Below are 21,800 nucleotides of genomic sequence, written 5' to 3'. Positions count from 1 at the left end.
TCATCATTTTTTTAAACTTGCACATCCACACTTACAACAATAAAAGATAAGTAAATAATTATTTGTATCTCATTAAAAATACTTATGAGGCAAAATAAAGCAGAGTAGAATGAATAATTATGTTACAACCATCAGACTACCATTCACTTCGAATTGATACAGACAGTCTTCGTAACAGGAAATATTAAATTAAGAAATTGCACAATTGCGAGCTGTATAGTTAATCTTGGATTAGAAAACAAAAGATTCCATATTTGCCTAGAACTAGTACCGCTCTGAACCAACAATTTACTTCCAAAGCATTTCACTCTGATGTCAAGTAGAGCGGGGCATTCAATTATAAGATGTTGTAATGTTTCACATTGTCCTTTGTCATTACAGTGCCGACAGAAGTTCTGGCCCTTTGATATTACTTTCCTTCTATGTAAAATCTCATTAGTTTCATATTGATTTAATCTGAATCTTAGATATTTCTGACGGGATGCAGGTGATGGGTATTTTAGCAGATACTCTGCTATTACCCCATACCTTTTGACGCCAAATGCCTCGGGGTTAAAATCCTTGAGTTTTGAGCAGGTTGTCATGTTGGATATCCAGTCTGCTTGATAAATTTTATTTTTGGCACGGTCAGGGTTTGTCAAAAGAAGCTCGATCGTTACTGAAGCATCAGAAACCGCATTTAGCGTATGATTTCTCCACTTCAATGACATACCAATTTTGGAGGTTAATAGGTTTAGGGCCAATACATTTAAAAGGATGCGTTTCCCTATACCATCCAGCATTTTTCGTAGAAGAGCACATTGCTTCCATAGTACATGGGCATATAGGGAGACCAGACCCAGTTCATGTCGCAGTATGGCCAATGGTGTTCCTGGAGAAAGTGTTAGAACTTTTTTCCAAAATCTGGCTTCTATGCTATCCCAAAATTTACGAGTTTGTGGTGCCAAGGCCTCGACACCATATAGCAGAATTGGAATTACTTTGGCCTTATAAAAGTGCACAATATGTTTCACTGTGAATTTCCCGTATCTTCTAAGAATGATTTTCGATTGTGAAATCAAGGAGCTTAATTTAACCCTAGCTTCAGTTGTCGTAGTACTTAGGGTTTTTTTGTGTTCAATGTAAACTCCGAGATATTTATATGTGACAACTTTGGTTAATACACAGTTTTGAAGGGACCACTCGAAATGATATTTTTTTTGAAAAATTGTTATTACAAATTAGAATTTGGGATTTAGCTGTATTGATCACAAGGTTATTCGATGTTGTATATGAGCCTAATTGATTTAGCATGTTTTGTAAGCCTATAGGTGTGCAGGATAATAGTACCAAATCATCTGCGTATAGTAAATAGGGAACCCTTTGAGTTCCTATGCGAGGCGCATCTGTTACGCAGTTCCTTAGTACAGGGCCTATATCCAGAATGAAGAAATTAAATAGAAAAGGGGCAAGAGCACAACCCTGCTTCACTCCTCTATAGGTATGAAAGGCTGGTGATAATCTTCCGCCCATATTTAATTTAACTCGCATGGATGTAGAGGTGTGTAACAATGTCACTAGGTTTATAAGAGAAGTTGGACACCGATGTTGTCTAAGCTTAGTTATTAACATGTCTCTATCAATGTAGTCGAAGGCGGATTTGAAGTCGATGAACCCCAGATACAAGGGGAGTCCACCATCAGCTTGCTCCGATTGAATCATCGAAAGGGCTAGAATGTTCGGTATTGTGCCCATGCCTTTACCAAAGCCTGACTGAAATAAATCTCTTAGGCTGTTTTGATCTACCCACTCATTAAGCTCTTTTAGTATTATTCTACAAAATATTTTCGCCGGAGCATCCAATAAAGAAATTGGGCGATAAGTCGTTGGTAACTGGCGGTCACCTTTTTTGTAAATCGGAATTGTAATGGCTTCCGTCCATGTTTTCGGTAATTTTTGATGTTTATTTATTGCAGCGAATATTTTGTAGAGAATTGAGCTCCAAACTTCAGGATGTTTTTTCATCAGGGCATTTGCAATCCCATCGGGGCCTACTGCGCACGAGTTGCTAGAGGTCATAATTAGGTGTTCTATTTCCTTCTGATCAGTATGCAACCAAAACCTCATCACTTGTTGTGCATTTAGTGTCGAAACCGTGTTTATGGGTAAGGCATATAGGGATTGGAAATGATCTACCCACTAATGTACCTCAACTACTGAGGTTTGAAGATCTAACTGGCGGGCATTATTAGTTTGATTTAGTATTGCCCACATTTTTTAGATGTTTTTATCAGCCAGAGTCGACAACATAATGGCTCCATCTTTTTGATAAAGATTTGCTCGATGTCCTTTGACCCAGTTATTATAACTCAGGCGGGCTTTTTTAGTGAGAGCCGATCTAATGGAGAGAGGAAGCCTTGCTAAACTTCTTACCTCAGCACGGTAAGCTCTCTTCCTAATGAATATGGAGTTATCAAAAACATGGATATGACTTTCTCTTTTGGAATTCACTGCCTTCTGTTGACTGTACAATTGCATTGCGTTGCTATATGTTAATCCTATATTTGAAGTTTGCCAGTTAATGGAGTTGGTTGAGTCGTATAAAATTTGATTGAAGTGCCACAAGGCGTTCTCTGACCATCAGAGACGATTCTTACCACCATTTACCACAATGCAACCACCTCCTATTGGCTTAGGTTTGATATCATTAGTTTTGGCCATTGCTTGCCAACTAGCACACAACATATTATGGTCACTTAGCACAGATGAGGACACACAAAAGGAGCACATTGCTGACCATAAGGCACAATTTACATATACGTAATCAATTGTGGATGTAGAATTTCCTCTCTTCCAAGTTGGTGCAGGGGGCATATCTGTGTTAAATGCTCCATTCAGCATTTGCAAGTTTCTGTGAGTAACCATTGTGTTCCATTGTAACAGTTTTTCACTCTTGTGTGTCCCGTTTGTTGCTAAGCAATTCATAATCAAGTCCCCTGCTAAGATGAAGTACAGGATCTTATCATCCGCAGATACAATGTCAAATATCATATTCAGATCCCTAAAGAAACACTCAGTGGTAATAGCTGCTGGATTCCAATATATATTCAGAATTGCGTAGATGTCACCGTTAATCACTGCCCTTATAAGTAGCATATGAGTATTCGGCATGGCCCACAACTGTGACGATGTTCCCGGATCATCTTTCAACGCCACCAGCAGACCCGCAGTGGGTCTGCCTATAATGGGCTTCCTAGCTGGATTCAAATGTATTTGATAACCTGACCAAAGTATGGGGCTTAGTAACCAGGTCTCTTGCAGCAAAATTATGTCAAATTTGCCTAGGCCACTCTCATTATTATTCAGCAAATGTTTGAAACCCCGCGAATTCCAGCTGACCAAAGTAAGAGGGGTTAAGTTGTCAAATTAGATAGCTAATTTGAGTTACTGTTGCAATTGCATGCACACAAATTCCTATCATTTGGCGATTGATTTAAATCTTGACCATTTGCTGCGACAGTTTTTGCCCTTGGCATGGGTTCTGCATTGCTTGACATATTAGGTTCTAATACGGTATCCATTTCTGTGTCAAGTAAAAAACCTAGATCAAATAATGAGTTCTTCGCCTGCCATACCAGATTACGAATTGCTCTGGATTGGAACCACACTCGAACTGCATTTAAGTTCTGATTTGATATAAATTCCACCAAGGTCAAATCAGCTGAAATTATGTCTTCCAGCAGCGTTATGTCTGAAAAAATTGCTAGTATCGCTCTTCTGTTCAGATCATATTGCGTGCATGGGGCTGGTCTACATTTCACAATCATAGAACACGGTGCCAATCGAGGATTGACTTTTCCAATTCCCAACATATCTTGTGTTTTAACACTCTTAGTAGGGATCACATTGTTCTTTTTCTCTTTCAAATTCGGAGCCAAGTCCCCTAGGGCATTTTTAATCAGCGTTAATACATCCTTTGAAAAGTCTGTAGGTATCCCCAATTGTGGAGAGGTAGATAAATCAGAATCGGCTACAGGAGTGGGGATCCTTAAAAGTGTTTGCATTCGAATTTACGGCGGTAGTCACTGATACTGCTGCTCCTTGGGACAGACCCTCCAATTTCACTTCCCTTCTGTGCTTTGTTCACAAGTCCCACGATTTTTTCAACATCATTAAGTGATTTGCAGTGGTTGGTTAACGATGTTGGGTCTATGAGTGGAGGAATAGAGAGGCCTTGCATGTAAGCATCTACTGCTTTCCTGATTTCAGATCTATGGGCCTTTGCATCCTCCCCACTATTCCATCTTACTTCCATGGTGTCACTTGTGTTTCTCGTTTTCACTGCCGGCTCTGCCTCCAGACGCTGTGAGCTCTGACTCACTATGCGAGATTACTTTTACCAAAGCATCTAATGGTGAGTATGGTTGGGCTCTGGCTCGCATACTCGCATCTACACTATTATTTGACTCACAGTCACTCGGTGCAGCAAGATTCTGACGGGCACTATTTTTCTTTTTCTTCAAGAAGATTGGCGCAATCTTCATGCTAGGATTCCTCACCACCACATTTTCACCAGCATTCGGTGACGCATTTGCCCTCATCTTTTGTTTACCTTTCAAAAAGATGGGGGCCAATGGAATTGACTTCTTTGGTTTAGATGGTACATGGGCTACATCCGGTTTATCCGGGAGGTTTTCTGTTTGGGATCCCTTCGTGAGCATGTTGCATTCGGCCAGGTCTTCAATAGTGCCCGATATTTCTATATTATCATGAGCAAATTGAGGGAATTTTTTGTGATTACATTTTCTCTGTGGATCCCCCCCCTTAAGTGGGCTAGTGGGGGATGTTGGTTCAACGATCTTCTGCTCATCCTCTGTGGATGCCAAATGATTGTTTCCAATTCTCTTTACAAATAGGTTAGTAACCGATTTGTTTTGCTTTACTTTACTCTGGTTCTTTGACTTTTTTTGTAAGTTGTCCCTTTTCCGTTGTGCTGTTTTTTCTTTAATTCTTTTGGCCCTTCTTGCTGCCCTCTTCCTCATTTTCTTTCTTCCTTGATGTGGACTTATAGGTCCAACTTCTTCTACTACAGCCTCTTGAGAGTCCAGCTGACTGCTGATATTGGTTGCTCAGGATTTTTCCATTGGGACTGCATGGAAAAGATCCTCATTCATATTTGCCAGTCTCATAAATTCTTCCAATGTGGACGCTGAAAGAGATGATTCGCAATCATTTGTGGGCTCTGCCTCCGTAGACTCTGTTCCCACATGTCCCTGTGAGTTTCGATTATACAATTGGAGTTGGTTCAACAGATCCTGTTTTAGGGATCTATCGGCCTCTTTGGATTTATGAATGTCTGCAATGGACCTGTGTATTGCAGAGATATCCAAACCTTGTTTGGTAAACTCCAGTTGCATCAGTTGTAATTTCGACAAAACACATGAATTAACGGCATTGCAGCAACCTGCTATGGAACCGTCCAATGCGGCTACCTCTTTCCTTAATTCCATCATAGACCCAGATTGAATTTGAACTTCAGATTTCAGGAGTTCAAAAACAGAGACCAAAGAATTCAACACATAGCTAAGTGCAGTTAATGTGTTGACATTCGACTCCGGCTGCTCAGCCAAAGTTTCATCCTGTGTTGCATTTGGGCTAGTAACAGCAGATGTTTCAACCAGTTGGAGGACCTGCGCCGGACCTTCAAGTACTTGGATGTCTTCGGTGCTTGAGAAATTCAGATTACTCAATATTGGAGCATTCATGTCCAGAGCAGAGCGGCAATTGTCACGATCATCCGGCTGGCAGACATCATCTAAGGGGCTTGATTGTATATCGGTTGGTCCATGGGTAGATTTGTCAGGCACTACTTTATTAGCCCCAAAATGGTCTTTTATTTTTTTGTGAATTTTATTCGTCGTTGTAGTGATTTCTAGGCCTTTCTTCCACTTGTCAGCTAGGGTGGGTTCAGAATCCAAGGCCTCCACACATCTGGCAGGCGTGGAGACAAGGGGGAGGCAAGGATTTACATGCACAAGCACTTGGATTTGCGATTGCGGTTCCCCCACCTCCCTCGTTTGCCCCCTACTGTGCTCATCTATAGAGCATTTAACACCACTTTCCAATTGAGACTTTCTTAGTTCCGGTTCCTCCCATTCTAAGGCTCCCAGCTCATCCTGAGATGGGGTACTCCTTAATTTAATAATGCGGCTTCACAAACAATGAGCAGGAATACAGTTAGATTTCGAAGATCCGCAAGCGGGAGGAATTGCAAAGAACAGAGCAGCTGCGTCTTCTTGCACGTGTCGGAACAATTCCCACGCGTAAGCGCGGAATGTATTAATAAAGCCCAGTTCAGGGGCTGCAATGTTCAGATACACCGCTCAACTCCTCCCCCGCTTTAACAACCAAGAAGCAAGTCTCGATGGAGCCGACCGGCTCAGTTATTAAGAGACCCAACAGACGCCGAGTGGTGCCCCTCCCACTGCAGGCACGGAGATAAACAGCAACACTACAGCTATGCGGCTCAAAGGCTTCAAAGCCCGCAGTCGCCGCTCAGCCCCACTCCTGCGTCCCACGCTGAGATGAGATAAGGGTTATGTTCGGACGGCTACGAAGCGCGTAGTCGTCCTGCAAGGCATCTCTTACTCCTCACACACGCCGGCTCTTTCAAGTATATTGAGCGTGCAGAGGAGACACCAACACGTTTCAATTACTCCAACAGTTGCAATGGACACTCGCTGAGTTACCAAAACAAGCTTATTTATCCCCTGGGAGATCCCAAGGTTGTCTGTGAGAGGGGTTAGTGGGCCTAGTCCAGAGTGTATCCCCAGAAGCCGGCTTACCCTATCCCAGTGTTTTAATGTGCTCTCCATAGTGGGCAATAGTCCCACCAGATTTTGCCTGCTCTCTTTCTTTATGAAGGCAAGTACCTAGAAGTGGGGATGTAGGTCTGTCCCTCAATCTCCTTCCATTGCTGGGTCCTCATGTCAGTCGAGCAATGGGGCTAGTTGTGCAGAAAGGAATTATTTCTGTATCAAGGGGGCACGCAGACCCCCAACCCCACCCACTCACACAGGGATGTCCAGTTAAGATCTCCATCTTGGTCCTGGGTTGCTTATTTCATGACCGCTCTCTGGAGATAGACTATTTCCTTGGAGTGGTTTTGTATTGGTAGGGCCTAAAAAACAAACAATAATCTGGGAGAGTGAAGTCATTTTTGCTGCCTGGATTCTTCACAATCAGGACATTTCCTGTTGGTCCCAACGGGACAACTGCTCCCTTGATTCGCTCCAAAGGTCAGGGGCATTTGTTCCTGGTAGTTTCTTTGGAAGCTGCGAGTTTGATTCCCGTGTATGGGATTTCCCTCTCTGCCCATCTACATGGGGAGTGTTCCCATAGCAGCGGATATTCTCCTGGGTTTCAGAGATGTTCAGACCCACCAATTTATCTTTATTTATGCAGAACCCTGAAATGTCCCAGAAAAATGTCCAGGGTAACCATTAATGTCTGCAGGGAGGTAGTATGTTCCGTCAAGAAGCACAGGGCATCGTCTGCGCATAATGCAACCTTGTGGGATGTGCCCTTGTATGTTATTCCACGAAGTACTGGGTAGCAGCAAATTTGCTGAGCTAGGGGTTCCAAAGCTAGAGCAAAGATTAGAGGCGAGAGTGGGCAACACCATCTTGTCCCCCTCTCGATCAGAATTAAAGGGGGACAATTGATATTTATATTGTTTTTCAGGAATTTTATTGTTGGCCATGATATAGAGAATAAACGTTGGCCCACAGCTATATACACACAGAGACTCTAAGCATTCCCAGCTCATACTATCGAAAGATTTGTGCGAGTCTAGCAACAGAGCCAAAGACGCTCTGATATCTCATTCATGGCTGCCACTAGATCGATCGCACAACGGATATTGTTGTGGGCACCCCGCAACTGCAGGACCGCAAGAGAGCTCCCTTCATTTCTCATGCTTCATTCAGTTCTCTTTGAGGGTGGGAATAATGACCCACCACAGACTTATCGACCTGCATAGCCCATGCTGAACTACTGCCCAATCAGGTCCACCACCCAAGCACACTCCAACCATGTTTTTCCGACAATGGAACACAACAATGCACGACCAAGCCTATCAGAGTCTCACCCATGTGAGAGCAAATGATGTGGAGCGAGGACTTAATCTATACAACCTGTAGACTTGTCCTGGTTAAGAACATGATAGCCTTAAACAAGCTGAGCCCACCATTTGGAACACAGCCTTTAACTGCGACAGCCAGAAAGGAGCCCATGGTTACAGCCAAGCGCACAAGGGCCTCATTACAAGTACGGTGGTGCAGGAAAAAATAAGTGGTGGTAACAAAATAACCACTCTGCCATACTACCGAGTTTGGCTCTGGAGTGGAGAATTTCCACCGAAGAATCAGCAAAATTACAGCACCAGTAATTCCACCGGTGGCAATTCCAGTGAAATCCTCAACGGAGTGCTTTGGACTCCAAATTAATGGGGACTAACACCACCACTTGTAATCCAGCAATTAATCCACTGGATCAAGTGGCAGTAACGGTAATTCCGTTTAGTGGTATTCCAGTGGATTTACTACCAGAATACCGCCTAACTCGTAAAGACGCCCAAGTGTCACCAGTAACGCAAGTCAGTTTAAACATATCAAAGAAAAGGTGGAATCCGGACCAGTCTTCAAGCAGAAACATTTCATCTGGTAAAATCTATGACAGTCTTCCACCTAGGGGCAATTGTAGGCTGCAGGACCGCTTACATCCAAACACTGCTCCAGGGGAGAGAGGATCTAAGAACAGAATGTACCAAACTCTTTTGGCTAAGAGGCTATGGGTCACATTAAGAGTACAAGGGTGTGGGGAAAAAAAAAAAACGGTGGTAATGTAGTTATAATTGCATTACTGCAATGCCGACCTACAACCCAGGTGGAAAGGTGGAGGATTTTCCTTAAAAACAGGCGGTATTATCGCTAGTAGTAATTCCACTGCAATCCCCATGGAGCGCCATTGATTCCAAAATAAATAGGGATTTACACTGCCTAAAATCTCTTGTAATCCAACTGTAAATCTGTGAGACCAAGTGGCGGTAACATGGTGGTATTTGGCAGATTTATCACTGAAATACCACGAAACATGTAAGGAGGCCCCATGTACTCGCTGGGTACAGAGACGAGAAGCAGCAAAGACTTCTGCCTGAATGGGCTTTGACAATACGTAAGAAGCTGACTGTTTTGGGAGGGATGCAATGGCCTGCCGTGTTATTCTCAGAAGCCCCCTGTAACTTTACTGAACACAGGCACCTAGTGACACAGAGTAAAGTTGCAGAATATAAAAGATACCCAACTCCCACACATGAGCAGTAGAGTTTAACGGATACCAGGTGCTAAGGTCATCTGTCCTTTGACTCCTTGAAGTGTACCAGCAAACCATTGCGAAGCCATGCTCTGCCTTTCACCATTATCAACATATCATCACAAATGCAGGAAACCCCAAGGGATGTTGGTTTCCACTGGTCTTCCTACATCCATGCCATTTTCCAAAATAATCAAAGTGAGGCTCAACGTGAAATCTCCTGCTTGGAGACACGTTCCGCTCTCGCTTCTCGTCTCCCTGCTCTCCCTCTCCTCATACCACAGTGTTCATCTTTAAATCCACTTGTCTCAGTGGATTTCTTCCTTTCAAAGAATAGCACCAGTTAGCTTCTTCTTCAACCCAGTCTTGATAGTTGACAGTCCCAGACATGCCATTGTATTTACTAGTGAAGGGAGCTTCTCCCAGGAACAGCAGTTCTTGTCCCCTAAGAGGCAGTCCCTCCCGGTAAGGTCTGTCTTGTCTCGACCTCTAGGAAGGATGTTGTGGAGTGGGCTCACCCCCACCTATCCTCACAGAGGGGGCTCCCTCTTGGGGAGATGAATAAATTCCCTCTATTCGTCACATACATCAGCATAATAAAGTAAGAGTAACATGCCCCGCCCCCAGCCTGTATGCTTCAATGTGCCACAGCCAGCCCATGAGCGGGGGGATGGGAGTGCAAGTGGTGGGTGGCGATGAGCAAGAGTAAGACTGGGAGTAATGTAGATTACCCTGTAGCATTACCACAACGTTCCTGTTCCCCAGTCCAACCAACACAAATTGAGGGGTACTAAACCTGCTCAGAACTGAAGACCCAATCACTAGTGAATACAGCACCCATGTGTACGTGAAACAAAATCGAATTATTCATTCAATAAGTCCAGTGCTCTTCTAGGAAAAATAATTTCCTAGAAGGCCAATATGGTAATGAGAAACAAACATGTGCAGGATTTTCAATGTTGCAACTCAACGGATTCTGGGGGGGGGAGAGATCTTCCCTGCACCGAAGTTGGGAGGGGAATACCAGACTTTGTGTATGCAATGGTGCTGGTTATCCACCCGAGTGAAAGAGAGGTAGCTTTTCTGCTTTAAAATTCCCGAGGACCCAAAGGTTACAGAGAGGTTGCAGACATCCAAAAGGTCGAGGAAAGAGGAAAAAGCCTTGCATTTAAAACCTGGGTTGGGCCTAAGCACAGAGAATTCCAGTTTATTAACCAAAAAAGTGCTCACAATGAAAGGTGTCCTAGCTCACCAATTCAGTGAGCTGAAGTAACCGATACTAGACATGGAGTGAAACCCAATGCGGTAGGCACTCAATTTCCAAATCCCCAAATCAATTTTTTCTGTCATTCTCCTCCGGCATATAGTCCTGAAAGGCATGGCTATGAAGGGGAGGAAGAAGAAACACTGTTGACACAACATAGGAAACCAGGTGCTTCCGAGCCAAACTCAAACAAACAATCTAGTGCATGGAATTGTGACCTTTGCGGACTTGTGCAGGATCTTCAGGCCAAGTTTAAATGGCAAGGGAGGTTGGGGGGAAGAGGCACAAACCGGAGGTCATTTGGCCAGGGCTGGGCTAGAGCCTCCATGTTCCAGTCTCTCTGCAGCAGAAAGCAGGCACATAGAAATTTCCCAGTGTAGCAAGCAAGTCCAGGAAGGGATGCCCAAACCCCCTTCCAATATTTCCCTTTATGCGTCCGTGGGTAAATTCAGACGGTTTAAGGAGGGGAAACTCTGCAGAGATAGTATGTGCTCACATTGACAACCTGGATGTGTAGTTCTACCCAACTTTGTAAGTTCTTCACTAGCACCGTGAATGAAACAGACCTCATCACTTGGTCTATAGAAGTCACTGCAACCTCGTTGGCCTTCCTTTTTCAGTTGGCTCAGCCCCAAAGCAGTGGCCGAAAAGCAAGAAAACAGCAGAACTTTCCCCGCAGTGTAAAGATTTTGTTGGCTGCTCCACTGGTCATAATTCATGAATTTCCCGAAGTCTCAAAAGTTGCACCAGAGCGACTACTCTGTTGGTGGGTGATCTGAATTGCATCCCCAGGCTGCTCATGATCATCCACCATACGAGACCGGTGAACTTCTGGCGTTATGGGAATCAGTTGTTCTAAATCCTGAGACTAGGGCTTCCATAGGGTGTACAAATGTGCCATGAGATGGAGCCTGCTGAGAACTATGTTTAAACTGCCAGCCACGGGTTCCAATACCCTAAAGTGTCATGCTTTCGAGGTCAGAATGGAGTGATGTCACTGCCTGTGACGTCCCATGCAAATTAAGGGCCACCCGCAGATTATTTGCCGCACTTGGCCCCACAATTCCTAGGGCCGGCCCTGGACATACTGAACGTGTAAGCTACTTAGTAAAGCAGTCAGCACCAGGAAGTGGAGGGCATGCAGTGTGTTAAAATCTGTAGTGGTGCTGGAGTGCTCGCATGGTTCTTGGAATGTTGAGTGATTGTGAGGCGTGAGGGATGACGTGCAGGGGTTCTTGGGTTGGCAGTTGGAGACTGTATGCCTACCGGGTGGGATGCTGCCAGTGTTTCCTCCATGGTTCTGACCTACGCAGTATCTAGCATAATAAAGATACTTGAACTATACTAACTGTACAAGTGGTCATTACACCTTACCTGAAGATTTTACTACACTGGCCACGAAGATGGGATTTGGGGCTGCTGCGGAGGGGGTGGCATAACTGACACTGCCCTCCAGGTACATTCATCCCACCCGGCGGGGCCAGCGACTTAGATCGGGAGCCTGATGGTCCAAGGGAGCTGGCCAAGTGTTCCGACTCATCCCACTGTAGGAGTTTTGACTGCTATCTCAGAAGCAGAGTCCTGGTGGGGTTCAGTGGCGGGTTATGGTGTTTTCGGTTAGAGCAGTCATAATATAGTAGTTGGCCTGGTTGGCCAGAATGTTGGGCCAGTTAGTGGTCAGCTTCGTTAGTCCTTGTGTACTGGTACCAGTTCATGTTTTATTTTGTCTAGGACGGCTCATAGATGGCTATGGAGTAGGGTAGTATGGGTAGGTCTATGGAGTTTGCAAACTCAGCAAAGTTCTGTGCACTAGGGTCCCATTAATGTCTTCCCTGTAGTCTTTTGCAGAATACCGTCCAGGTCCTGTGAGGTGTTGTTTAGGGTCACTCCAGGGGTAGTTTCGATGGGTTTTTCGTTGTGGTACGTGTGCCATGTTTAGGGCATTTGGTTATGGTATATGGATTGCGTTGTTACAAACCGTGCTTGCGCAATGTTGCGGCACCTGTTGTGTTATTGCAGTTTGGCAGTGGCTAGGACCCATGTGGTGCGTGTGACTAAGGGTCACAGGGAGTTTTGTTACTCGGATTGTTTGTCGTGGTGTGACCATTGTTGGAACTGGTTATTTGTTGGTGGTGGTGTAAGGATTGGTTGTGTGGCTAAGTACGTATTTGGAAATGGGTTTGGCAAGGTTGGTGCCAGCAGGGTTTCCTGTTGGGGGAATTTGGTGTTGTCGGAACCTTTTAGAAATTGTGCCCGTTTGCTAATGGTGAGCTGGGATTGTGCTTGGGCGTGGCAGGCCTGAGGGGCAGCTCAGGGCAGAAGGGGTTTGTGCACTTAGGGTTGTGGTCAGTTAGTTGCGTGTAGCAGTTGCATTGATTGGGTGTGACTGGCCCTTGGTCCGGAGGAGCAGCTTGGGACTGGTGGATGCACGTTTTTTTTCAGTCCTCGATGGAAACCGGTTTCCGTTAGGTTGGTATGGTAGGGATTGGTGTGTCGTCAAACATTGCTGTGGGTGTGAACAGGGTTGCGGTGTACTGTAGTTTGGAAGTTCTAGTCTTTTTCTAGATGTCGGTACGCATTATGGTCAGCACAGTAATTCTGTGTTATATGGTTAGGTTAAGAGGATTAGGTGAGGTTCGGGTGACTTTTAGTGTCAGTCCTTCGTAACAGCTGGGTTTTGGAATTTTCGGAGGGAGAAGTGTTGTAATCTGTAGTGGTGCTGGTGTGTTCGCGTGATTCCTGAAATGTTGAGTGATTGTGGATCCTGATGGATGATGTGCGGGAGTTCTTGGGTTGGCAGTTGGAGACTGTATGCCCGCCGGGTGGGATGCTGCCAGTGTTTCCTCCATGGTTGTGACCTACGCAGTATCTGCCAGTGACGACGACAAACCACAAAAATGGAGGAGGCGGCCCGATAACCCAGGCAGTGTCCTCCTCCTGTCCTCCCCCTCCTCGGGATGAAGGGGAGGCGCCCGCAAGGAAGCGTGGCAAAAGCAAAGGAAGGCCACGAAGGGCAGCAATGGGGAGGGGCTACCCCTTTATAACGGGCGGGCTTCTCACTGCAGGCAGCATCCAGCCTTAGCAGTGGGACGCCCGCCCGCCATCCAGGAAGAGGACTTCGTTTCTACCCCCGCCGTGGAAGAAGGGTTTCCAGTTAAAGGACTGTTCCAGTGAAGTGGTTCCAGTGATGAAGGAGCGGAGTTCTAGTGAAAAAGGAGCGCAGAGAGAAATCTACGGTCGGAGGTACGTGTGGGGGAGGGGCAAGGAACAGGAATGGTTCCTTGACGGGTCGGGCCCATATGGCTCTGGGTAGCACCCACCCTCCCTCTGCTACCTCGCCTGGGGGGTTGAATGGGGGATTTCATAGTCGCGTGCGCAAGGACCACTGCAGGGTTGCAGGTAAAAGCTACAAGGGGGTGTGGAGATATGCTCTCTGGCTGCTGCGCAGCAAAGAGGTCAATGCTTGTATGGGCAGCTATGCTGCAGATGTAGTAGAAAGGCACACGGCATTGGGAGATTGGTGGGCCAGGCAGATCAGCGCATGAGGGCAGCAGGCTGGATGGGTTTAGCCACTGTATTATCCTGTGTGGGAAGCGTAATGTGAGAAAATGCGTGGCTGGACACACCTTAAGGTGCTGTTTTTATTCTAACAAAATGCATAATTCAGAAGGGCGCAAGTACACGTGGGTACAGGGTGTCCTTTGTAGTAGTGCAGGGTATGAAATTATGAGATTGCCCCACAGGGGTTTTTTCTGAAGTACAGTTGCGGTTGAGCCAGGGAGCACTTCTACTGTAAACAATTCATTAGCAACTTAAATGTATGACATAAATCAGTTCGTTCAGCCATGGATATATGGTAATAGTTACAAGTGGCACATGAGGTGACCTCCGCCATGCACGAGGCGTTTAAGAATTCGGCAAGTAGCAAATGGGGAAACAAGGGCCCGGGGGTTAACACAAGTTACCGGGCTCGCAGCAAGGGAAGTGGTCGCAGGGACCTCCATGTGGCAGGCATGTTTGTTTTCAAAATGACCAACATCCAAGCAAAGCTAAACGTTTCATAATTAGATAAAAAGAAAGGAAACAATCGATTCAATCTGTAGTACGTATAATCTTGGGTTGAGCTGAACAATAGTGGCAAGGTGTGGATATGGTGTGCGAACGGCTAGTGGGAATAACATGGAATGTTAAGGTTTATTAAACTGGATAACTACAGGTACATGTAGTCATTGGGGAAAAATAATAAAAAGGAGGGGGTGGACACATGGCGGGAACCTTGGGTAACGCGCATGGCCGCATTTGCGGTCGAAAGTTGCGGTTGCCGTACCACCTATGCAATTACAGGAGAACAAGCGAAGAGAGAACGCATCCAAGGGGGGCTGTGTTGGTAGTCGGGTGGGTTATTCCTGATAAGCCACCCCCCCCATTAACTCCCCAGACTTCAAAGACCACAATGCAGTGGGGCAAAGCGGAACCAGCCCTTGGTCTGGAAATAGTTAGGATGGTACAGGGGGATTTCATCACATGGATGGGCGGGAGCACAGGGGTATGGTGCAGACCTGAGATGGGCTGAGGAATATCTCACTGGGTTTAGGTCATTACCCGCCGGTCCCCAACCACTGTTGGTGCATTACAGAAGTGGTGCAGAAACTAGACATGATGGAAGGGCAGGGCTCTACCAGTTTTAAGAGGGCCGAGGTTTTGAGCAAAGTGCTGCATCTAGTGCACTGGGATGGAATTATGGAAGGTCTTCACGGCAGGAGGAAAAAAGTTTTGTACTTGCCTTGAGTCAATATTAAGTTTCAATAGGGGACGTACGCTATATATGGTTAAGGCACGATCGCAACCAGCAGGTACATTAGTGTGGGATGGTTCTGGTGGGGGAGTGCCGCAAAATTGGGCACATTGGTCGGGATTGGCTGGTGAATAAGGGCAGGGCTTGCGAGGCCCGGGTTGATAAACTGTCTGCATTACAATTGTGGTGCGGGGTCACGTGCTTTCGCTGGATGCTGGCACCCATTTTAAACTGCATAAACCGGAGTGCACTCGCTTTGACATCTGTGCAGAACCGGCTAACACAGGTCCGAATCCCGGAAGGGCCAAACTCAGCCTTTCAATAATAAAAAGCAGCGTTCAGATACCGCAGGGTTCATGGCACTATATATGTGCTGAATTATTATCTCGTTTGGAGAGCAAGACGACGCGAAGCAGACAGGTTAGGGCCATCCATCAGAGGCATTTAGCTTTCCCGGGCGAATGAGTTATGGTACAGGTTGGTAAGAGCAGAGTGCAAACACTAGAACAAGTGGGGCATACCAAATCAGAACAGCAGTAATTCTAAGTGGAATACAAAGGTTCCGTTCATCAGCAGTGTGGTAGCCCAATGTAACGTTCCCAATGAAGGAGGTTAGAGCTGGGTCAGAGGAGTAAAGGTCGGTAATTTAGGTCTAAGGGGCTCTGACGGGTGTACGGTAGCCTCGAGTGCATTCTGCACTAACGCATGGGGAATGCCAGCTGCAGGTTTGGATTAGCTGAGATTGGGACGCGGAGGACAGCCGAGGTAATAAGATGGCACCATTGGTAGTAAAATGAAAATGATGATTCGGCGTGCGCAGGTAAGGGCTACGACTCGCACCTCAGGGGGGATTAGTAGAATACAAGCATGCAAGCAATCACCCAGGGGTTATTGAGAGTGTTAAGGTACGACTGGAGGCCAGTGGTCATGCGTTACCCAACAGCACTGTAAATTGGGATGGGAACATTCTGATATACGTTTTGGGTTAGCACTATGGATAGTGGCAGAAGGTTGGGTGAGGGAGGCCTAAATAAAACATGGATAAGCCCTGATACCGCAGGCTTTGTATGCCATTCCTCCACTCTCGAGTGATGCATCAATCTCTAGGGTATAATGTGTTAACAATGGAGTGGGGTACATTGTTTCCATTGGACCTAGGACGTTAACTCAACAGGGCGACAAAGCCGATTCAGCCTTTATCCTTCTGGGGTCAATAATCAGGTGGCAGTGGTCATGGTGCATTGGGTAGGTAGCAGTGTGGGTTACTTTGAAGCTACTTCAGGCCAGATGGGGGAGGAGCGTTGGCCTACGGAAGGAATAGAAAGGGGATGGAAGTCTATTTTAAAAGATGAGGGACCAGCACCCCCGGCTATGATCGGCACTCCTGCAGCCCAGTGAAAATTCAGCAAAGGATGAGGATTATGGAAATGGCAGGAACGAGTCAAGGGGAATGGAAGGTTCAGATGGCCTAATGTACTATGGAAAGGGCGGAGGCAAGGGAAGAATGAAGGCGGAGTTGGTTGCAACGGTACAAAGGAAGAAAGCACAACAGCGCCCGTCAGGTAATGGGGCTCCCCCAGCAAGGTAACTCCCGCAGGGGCAGGCAGAGCAACGGGAGTGTGGCGGGGGAGACTAAGCATAGTAAGATTCGAAGAGTAACTTATTAAGGTGGTTCCAAAGCAAGAATGAAAGGTTACAGGGGCAGGAGTGTTTCCACAGCAGGCACGCCCTGGTTAAGGCGGAGCAAGATGGAAAGGTGGCAGGGGCAGAAGCAATCAAGCAGACTGGTAGATGGAGGTCAGTATAGCAGGCCTGAAAAAATATAAAGTTGACATGCCACCTTCTCTCCCCACCTGCATCAGCACAAAGGAAAAGGGGATCAGTCTGGGTAGTAGGCCACCCATTTGTGTCTAGGTCTGGGGCAAGCTGGACGCCGGAACAAGAGGAATTGACAGCCGGCAAATTTCGAATTGAGTGGCACGGGGTGCCAGGGATGAAATGGGCACAGCTGCAGGGGCAGGTGTGCGGATTGCTGGGTAAATAGCAAAAGCCGGACATATTGGTCATTCACTTGGGAGGTAACGACCTGACAAGCCTGGGAAGGGGGGCTCTAATGCGGGAAATGAGGTTCTCATTACATGAGCTGACAGGTCACTTGGGTGAAATGGAGATCATGTGGTCAGAGATAATTCCAAGGCCAGAATGGAAGGGTGCAGATAACGCTGCCGTGGAGAGGTCCAGACGAAAGCTAAATGGTGCAATGGCAAACTTCTGCAGGGCAGGGGCTTTGGCCAGATCAGGCTCAGCCCGATTAATTTAAAATCACCAGAGTATTTTCTCAAAGATTGGGGACATTTGTCACCAATGGGGATGGAGCCGTTTTACTGGAATCTCTGCTCGAAAATCCTAGAAATGTAAGGAAGGAAACAGGGGGGAGCCACAGTGGGCGGTAACCCACCTGTGGCGTGACGGTGTTTAGGTAACCAAACACAAGAGACAGACTCCGGATGAGCCAGGAGAAAGCCGGAAGGGTCTTCGCTCTTCTCAGACTAGCGCCCCTTGGGAGCCTAAACGGCGGGAGGGGGAACAACAAGGGCTCAGCTTCCCCCAAGGAAATGGCACTCTCTCCACCCAGGAACACCGGCAGGGGCAGGAGAAGCTCGGACGGAAAGGGTTGGGAGAGTTGGGCCTACGCTGGACTCTTTGGGAAAGAAGGGGGAAGCAGGTTATTTGGACACGGAGCAGTCGCTGCATCTTATCTTCTGAGTTATTTCCACTGATGTGTGCAGTGTGGTTTTTATGATCTTGTGGAAAATAAATCTGCAGCCTTTTTATGCCAAAAACAAAGCAAGACTCATTCTACACATTTCGGGGGGGGGGGGGGGTTATTGCTATATGATGGGTCCAAATGGACGGATGCACGGGTTATAGCATAATAAAGATACTTGAACTATACTAGCGGTCATTACACCTACCAGAAGATTTTACTACACAGTGCTGTCTATCTTTGTAATCGTGTTCAAACACCTTTCTTACAGTTCCAGCGTGTTTAATACAAATGTATTACCTACCATTTAAGCGTTTCGTGAATTAAATATAGCAAACTGCAGTGTGTATTCTTCTATGTTACAACCACTTTTCAAACAACTGCATTATGGATTGCGTCTCCGTGTTTCACTTACCTTACAAACGAACTAATTGTTATGGCCCCTACCTTCATTCTCCAACCCCCTCCCTTCTTGAAGAATCCTCCGCTTCTTCGAGTCCCCCGCGCGGAATTCTAGAAGATCTTCCCCCAAGTTCTGACCTTGGGGCGTTGTCCTGTCCCCACTCTCCCTACCCATGACATGTCGCGCTGCCCTCATTCTCACCTGCTGCCTGATCCCCAGCCTGAACCTGCTGCCGCCAAGAAGCCTCGGCAGCACCGCGAGCACTGGACGCGCCATCTCCAGCATCAGAACGGGGAGCAACTTGCTTCAAACACGGCGAAGAAAGTCAGCATGAGTACACTTCCACAACGGTGTGTATAGTTCCCATCCGAGAAACGGACCATATCAACTCCCTGCTTACTCTTATTCACGTGACTTCGGGCACGTTCCCTGCCATTCACGTAGCGTCCGACGTCATCATTGTGATTTTCGTGGGTAGGAAGCGGAAGGCTTCAGCTGCCAGTGCCAGACCCGGACCGAAAGGCATGGATGATACTGTAGATGTTCGTGTGCCTACGTCTTCGGGAAGTTCTTTTATGACAGGTGAAAGCCAGTGTGGTTTGTGTCTAACAGCCCCGTCGCGCTACACCTGCCCCCGCTGTAACGTGTCGTACTGCGCCCTCAGCTGCTATCGTGGGGTCAGGCACCAGGGGTGCTCGGAGTCCTTTTACCGGGACGAGGTGCTTCGGGGCTTGCAGGAAACGAACGGTACCGAGGGCCTGAAGGGGGACATCGTGGAAATACTGAAGAGGGTTAGGGATACCCAACTTAGAGAGGAAGAGGGGCTAGACCTAGAGGGTGAACTACGTGAGGAGGAAAGCCAAGAAGAAGGCGCTGAAGGCCAATGTCTCGGAGATGGCGATGCTCGAGGGGATGTGGAGAAACTTGATCCTCAGGCGCTGTGGCAACGCCTCACTCTCAGCGAGCAGCAGGACTTCCAGAGGCTGCTTAAGAGCGGGGATATTGGGACCTTGCTGATTCCCTGGCAGCCTTGGTGGGAAAACCACGATAGGCCTCTTTTGGTACAAGAAGTTGGAGCTGGGCTTTCTGCACCTCTCAGGAAAGAACAAAGTTTCATAGATGAAGACATATCAGGCTCCCACGAGACCCTATCCCTTCAGGAGCATTCGGCCGTTCCACCGACCTCCAACCATAGTCCAGTTCCACCTGTTCCGAAAGACGTACCTTTGCTGAGTACTCTAACACGCAAGCCTTCTCCTCTTGTCAAGTTCAACCTTGTCAATGCCTTGTATGCCTATGCCTTTGGTATGAAGCTCTACAACGGTGACGTCGGTGAAGATTTCCTGCTGCAAGAGTTTTGTGACACATCGCTAGTGGTTTCTGCAGCCCTGAGCTCCACAAGTGTCTTCGGGTCCACGGCTGAGGCGCTGCTGGCAGGCATCCAGGCGGTGTTGGTGAGAGGGAGCAACGGTGATCCACAGGGAGCAGCTTTGGCCGTAGCACACATTTTAATGGGAAGGAGCAATGACAGACGTAAGGATTACACCCTGGCAGCGTTGTCACATTTTGCTGGGATGCTGGCTAGGGCCAGAAGGCTTGCGCCAAAGGAAGAGAAGCAAGCCATATTTAATGCCAAAAAGAAATGTGAATTCCTGCTTTCTTGGGCCAATGAGAACGAAGACAGTTTGACTATTCTTTCAGTGGAAGTACAGAGTGAATATACAAACTATGCAGCTAGCTTGAAGGAGATGGAACTCGTTACACGCAGGCTAGAGAAGTCCTGGGGAGGGAGCAAACCCCCCGAGAAGAAAGTGCTTATCAAGGAGTTAGACTGATACTTAGTGACATACAGGACATACTTTCCCAAAGGGTCGGATTGTTCCCGTTGCCTTTATTATACCAACTGTGACTGACATCCACCCTGTTCCTGTTCTTTTGTTATTTATTAAAAGATTCTAAAGGTTTTTTTAAACAGCGCCCTCGATTTATTCTCTTCTATAGTGTCAGTACTTTAAACAAAAAATCCTGCTGCAAGTGGTACATACCTCATTGACATTATGAATCCATCTTGTTTACATGTATATATGTGTAAGAGGGTGCGGTAGGTTGAAAATCTACTTTCAGATTTGTACACCTTTTGATTGGCAGCCCCTAGAAGCTTGGCTCTCTAGTAGTATCCAGCTATTTGGAGCATATATGGAGCATGTCTTTTTCGAACATGTATAGAAATGTTCCTTTCTCTTGTTCTTGGACCTCTCAAGGGGTGCTTGCCATCAAAAAGGTTAAAGCCCACTAATGTAGAGGTCCCTGTTACTAATCAACTGCTCCGTGATTCATGGCTGACTGCATCATTGTAAAGGACCTGTTGTAGTATCGGCCCTCTTGTAGAAACCAGGGCTACTGTGTTCGTTGGTGGGAGAGTTGTAGATTGCGGCTTTTAAGAGTTCTTTTTGTCTAATTTACCTAGTGCACTGATTTTTCTTTCCACAAATGTTCTGCTTTCGCAGTGTTTTTTAAAATTTTTTATTGCATCTTTAGTTTAAAACAAACTTTTAGCAAAAATAGACCTTAATGTTCCATCTCATTGCAAGTGTTCACAAGGAAGGGGGAAAGGCCACTAAACAGCCATGGAATGTTCTGCACATATTGATGTCCGAGATGGTATAAAAACTGGTACTTGTGTGTGATGGAAGTCCCGTCTGTTTTTAGGGGCGCAGTTATCGCTTGCCCCCTCAGTGTTCAGAGATTCCTTTAGAAAATGTATCGCTGCAATTGTTGGTCTGACTCGTTCTCCCCTCTAGATCATCGACCACCACTTGCCAGCCAAAAGCGATCTTGTTGATTCCACCGATTTTAACGAAGTACCAGACAGAGGATAAATAAGTGATGTAAGGATGCCAGTGAATTTGGTAGTCTACAGAATCTACACGACGGCTGTAGGCTACTCCCAGTGTTCCAGATTAGATTTTGCGGTGGGAGTATTTTACTGGCCATTTTTAAACTTTGAGAGTAAATGTAATTTTAAGAGTAAAAATGACTTTTCTATTTGTTTCTTTATTTGTAACGCGCGCCAGACCCAAAGGTATCAGGTCGCGAAAATAAGAATACTTTAGGCTTACAGGTTAAAAGGTTACACAATCACAAAAACGTGCAGATCAATGAAAATATAGCAGTTAATACATTTACATAGCAGATAGATACAGTGGAAAGGTCGGTTTGG

The 21,800-nt window shown here is 46.4% G+C and overlaps 2 protein-coding genes across 2 annotated transcripts in view; one reads left to right on the top strand and one right to left on the bottom strand.

Annotated features, from left to right (window-relative positions):
- The window catches only part of MRPL49 (mitochondrial ribosomal protein L49), a 100,209-nt gene extending 81,254 nt beyond the window's left edge, over positions 1-18,955 (bottom strand). Inside the window, exon 1 of the mRNA XM_069644959.1 lies at positions 18,782-18,955. Within this exon, the coding sequence (XP_069501060.1) occupies positions 18,782-18,865 (84 nt within the window). The 5' untranslated portion in view covers positions 18,866-18,955. The remainder of the gene's footprint in view (positions 1-18,781) is intronic.
- Positions 18,956-19,029: 74 nt separating this feature from the next.
- ZNHIT2 (zinc finger HIT-type containing 2) lies at positions 19,030-20,552 on the top strand. The gene has a single exon (XM_069644949.1). The coding sequence runs from the start codon at positions 19,105-19,107 to the stop codon at positions 20,413-20,415; it is 1,311 nt and encodes a 436-aa protein (XP_069501050.1). The 5' UTR covers positions 19,030-19,104; the 3' UTR covers positions 20,416-20,552.
- Positions 20,553-21,800: the final 1,248 nt, after the last annotated feature.

This window comes from Ambystoma mexicanum, chromosome 2p (assembly GCF_040938575.1).
Source record: "Ambystoma mexicanum isolate Mex_15411 chromosome 2p, UKY_AmexF1_1, whole genome shotgun sequence".
Taxonomy (NCBI): Eukaryota; Metazoa; Chordata; class Amphibia; order Caudata; family Ambystomatidae; genus Ambystoma; species Ambystoma mexicanum.
The sequence above is the reverse complement of the archived record's forward strand: the minus strand, read 5'-3'. Positions and strand labels throughout refer to the sequence as shown.

Bases quoted from the DNA above. Each gene is read 5' to 3' on its own strand.
- ZNHIT2 (XM_069644949.1), top strand. From the start codon at position 19,105: ATGGATGATACTGTAGATGTTCGTGTGCCTACGTCTTCGGGAAGTTCT.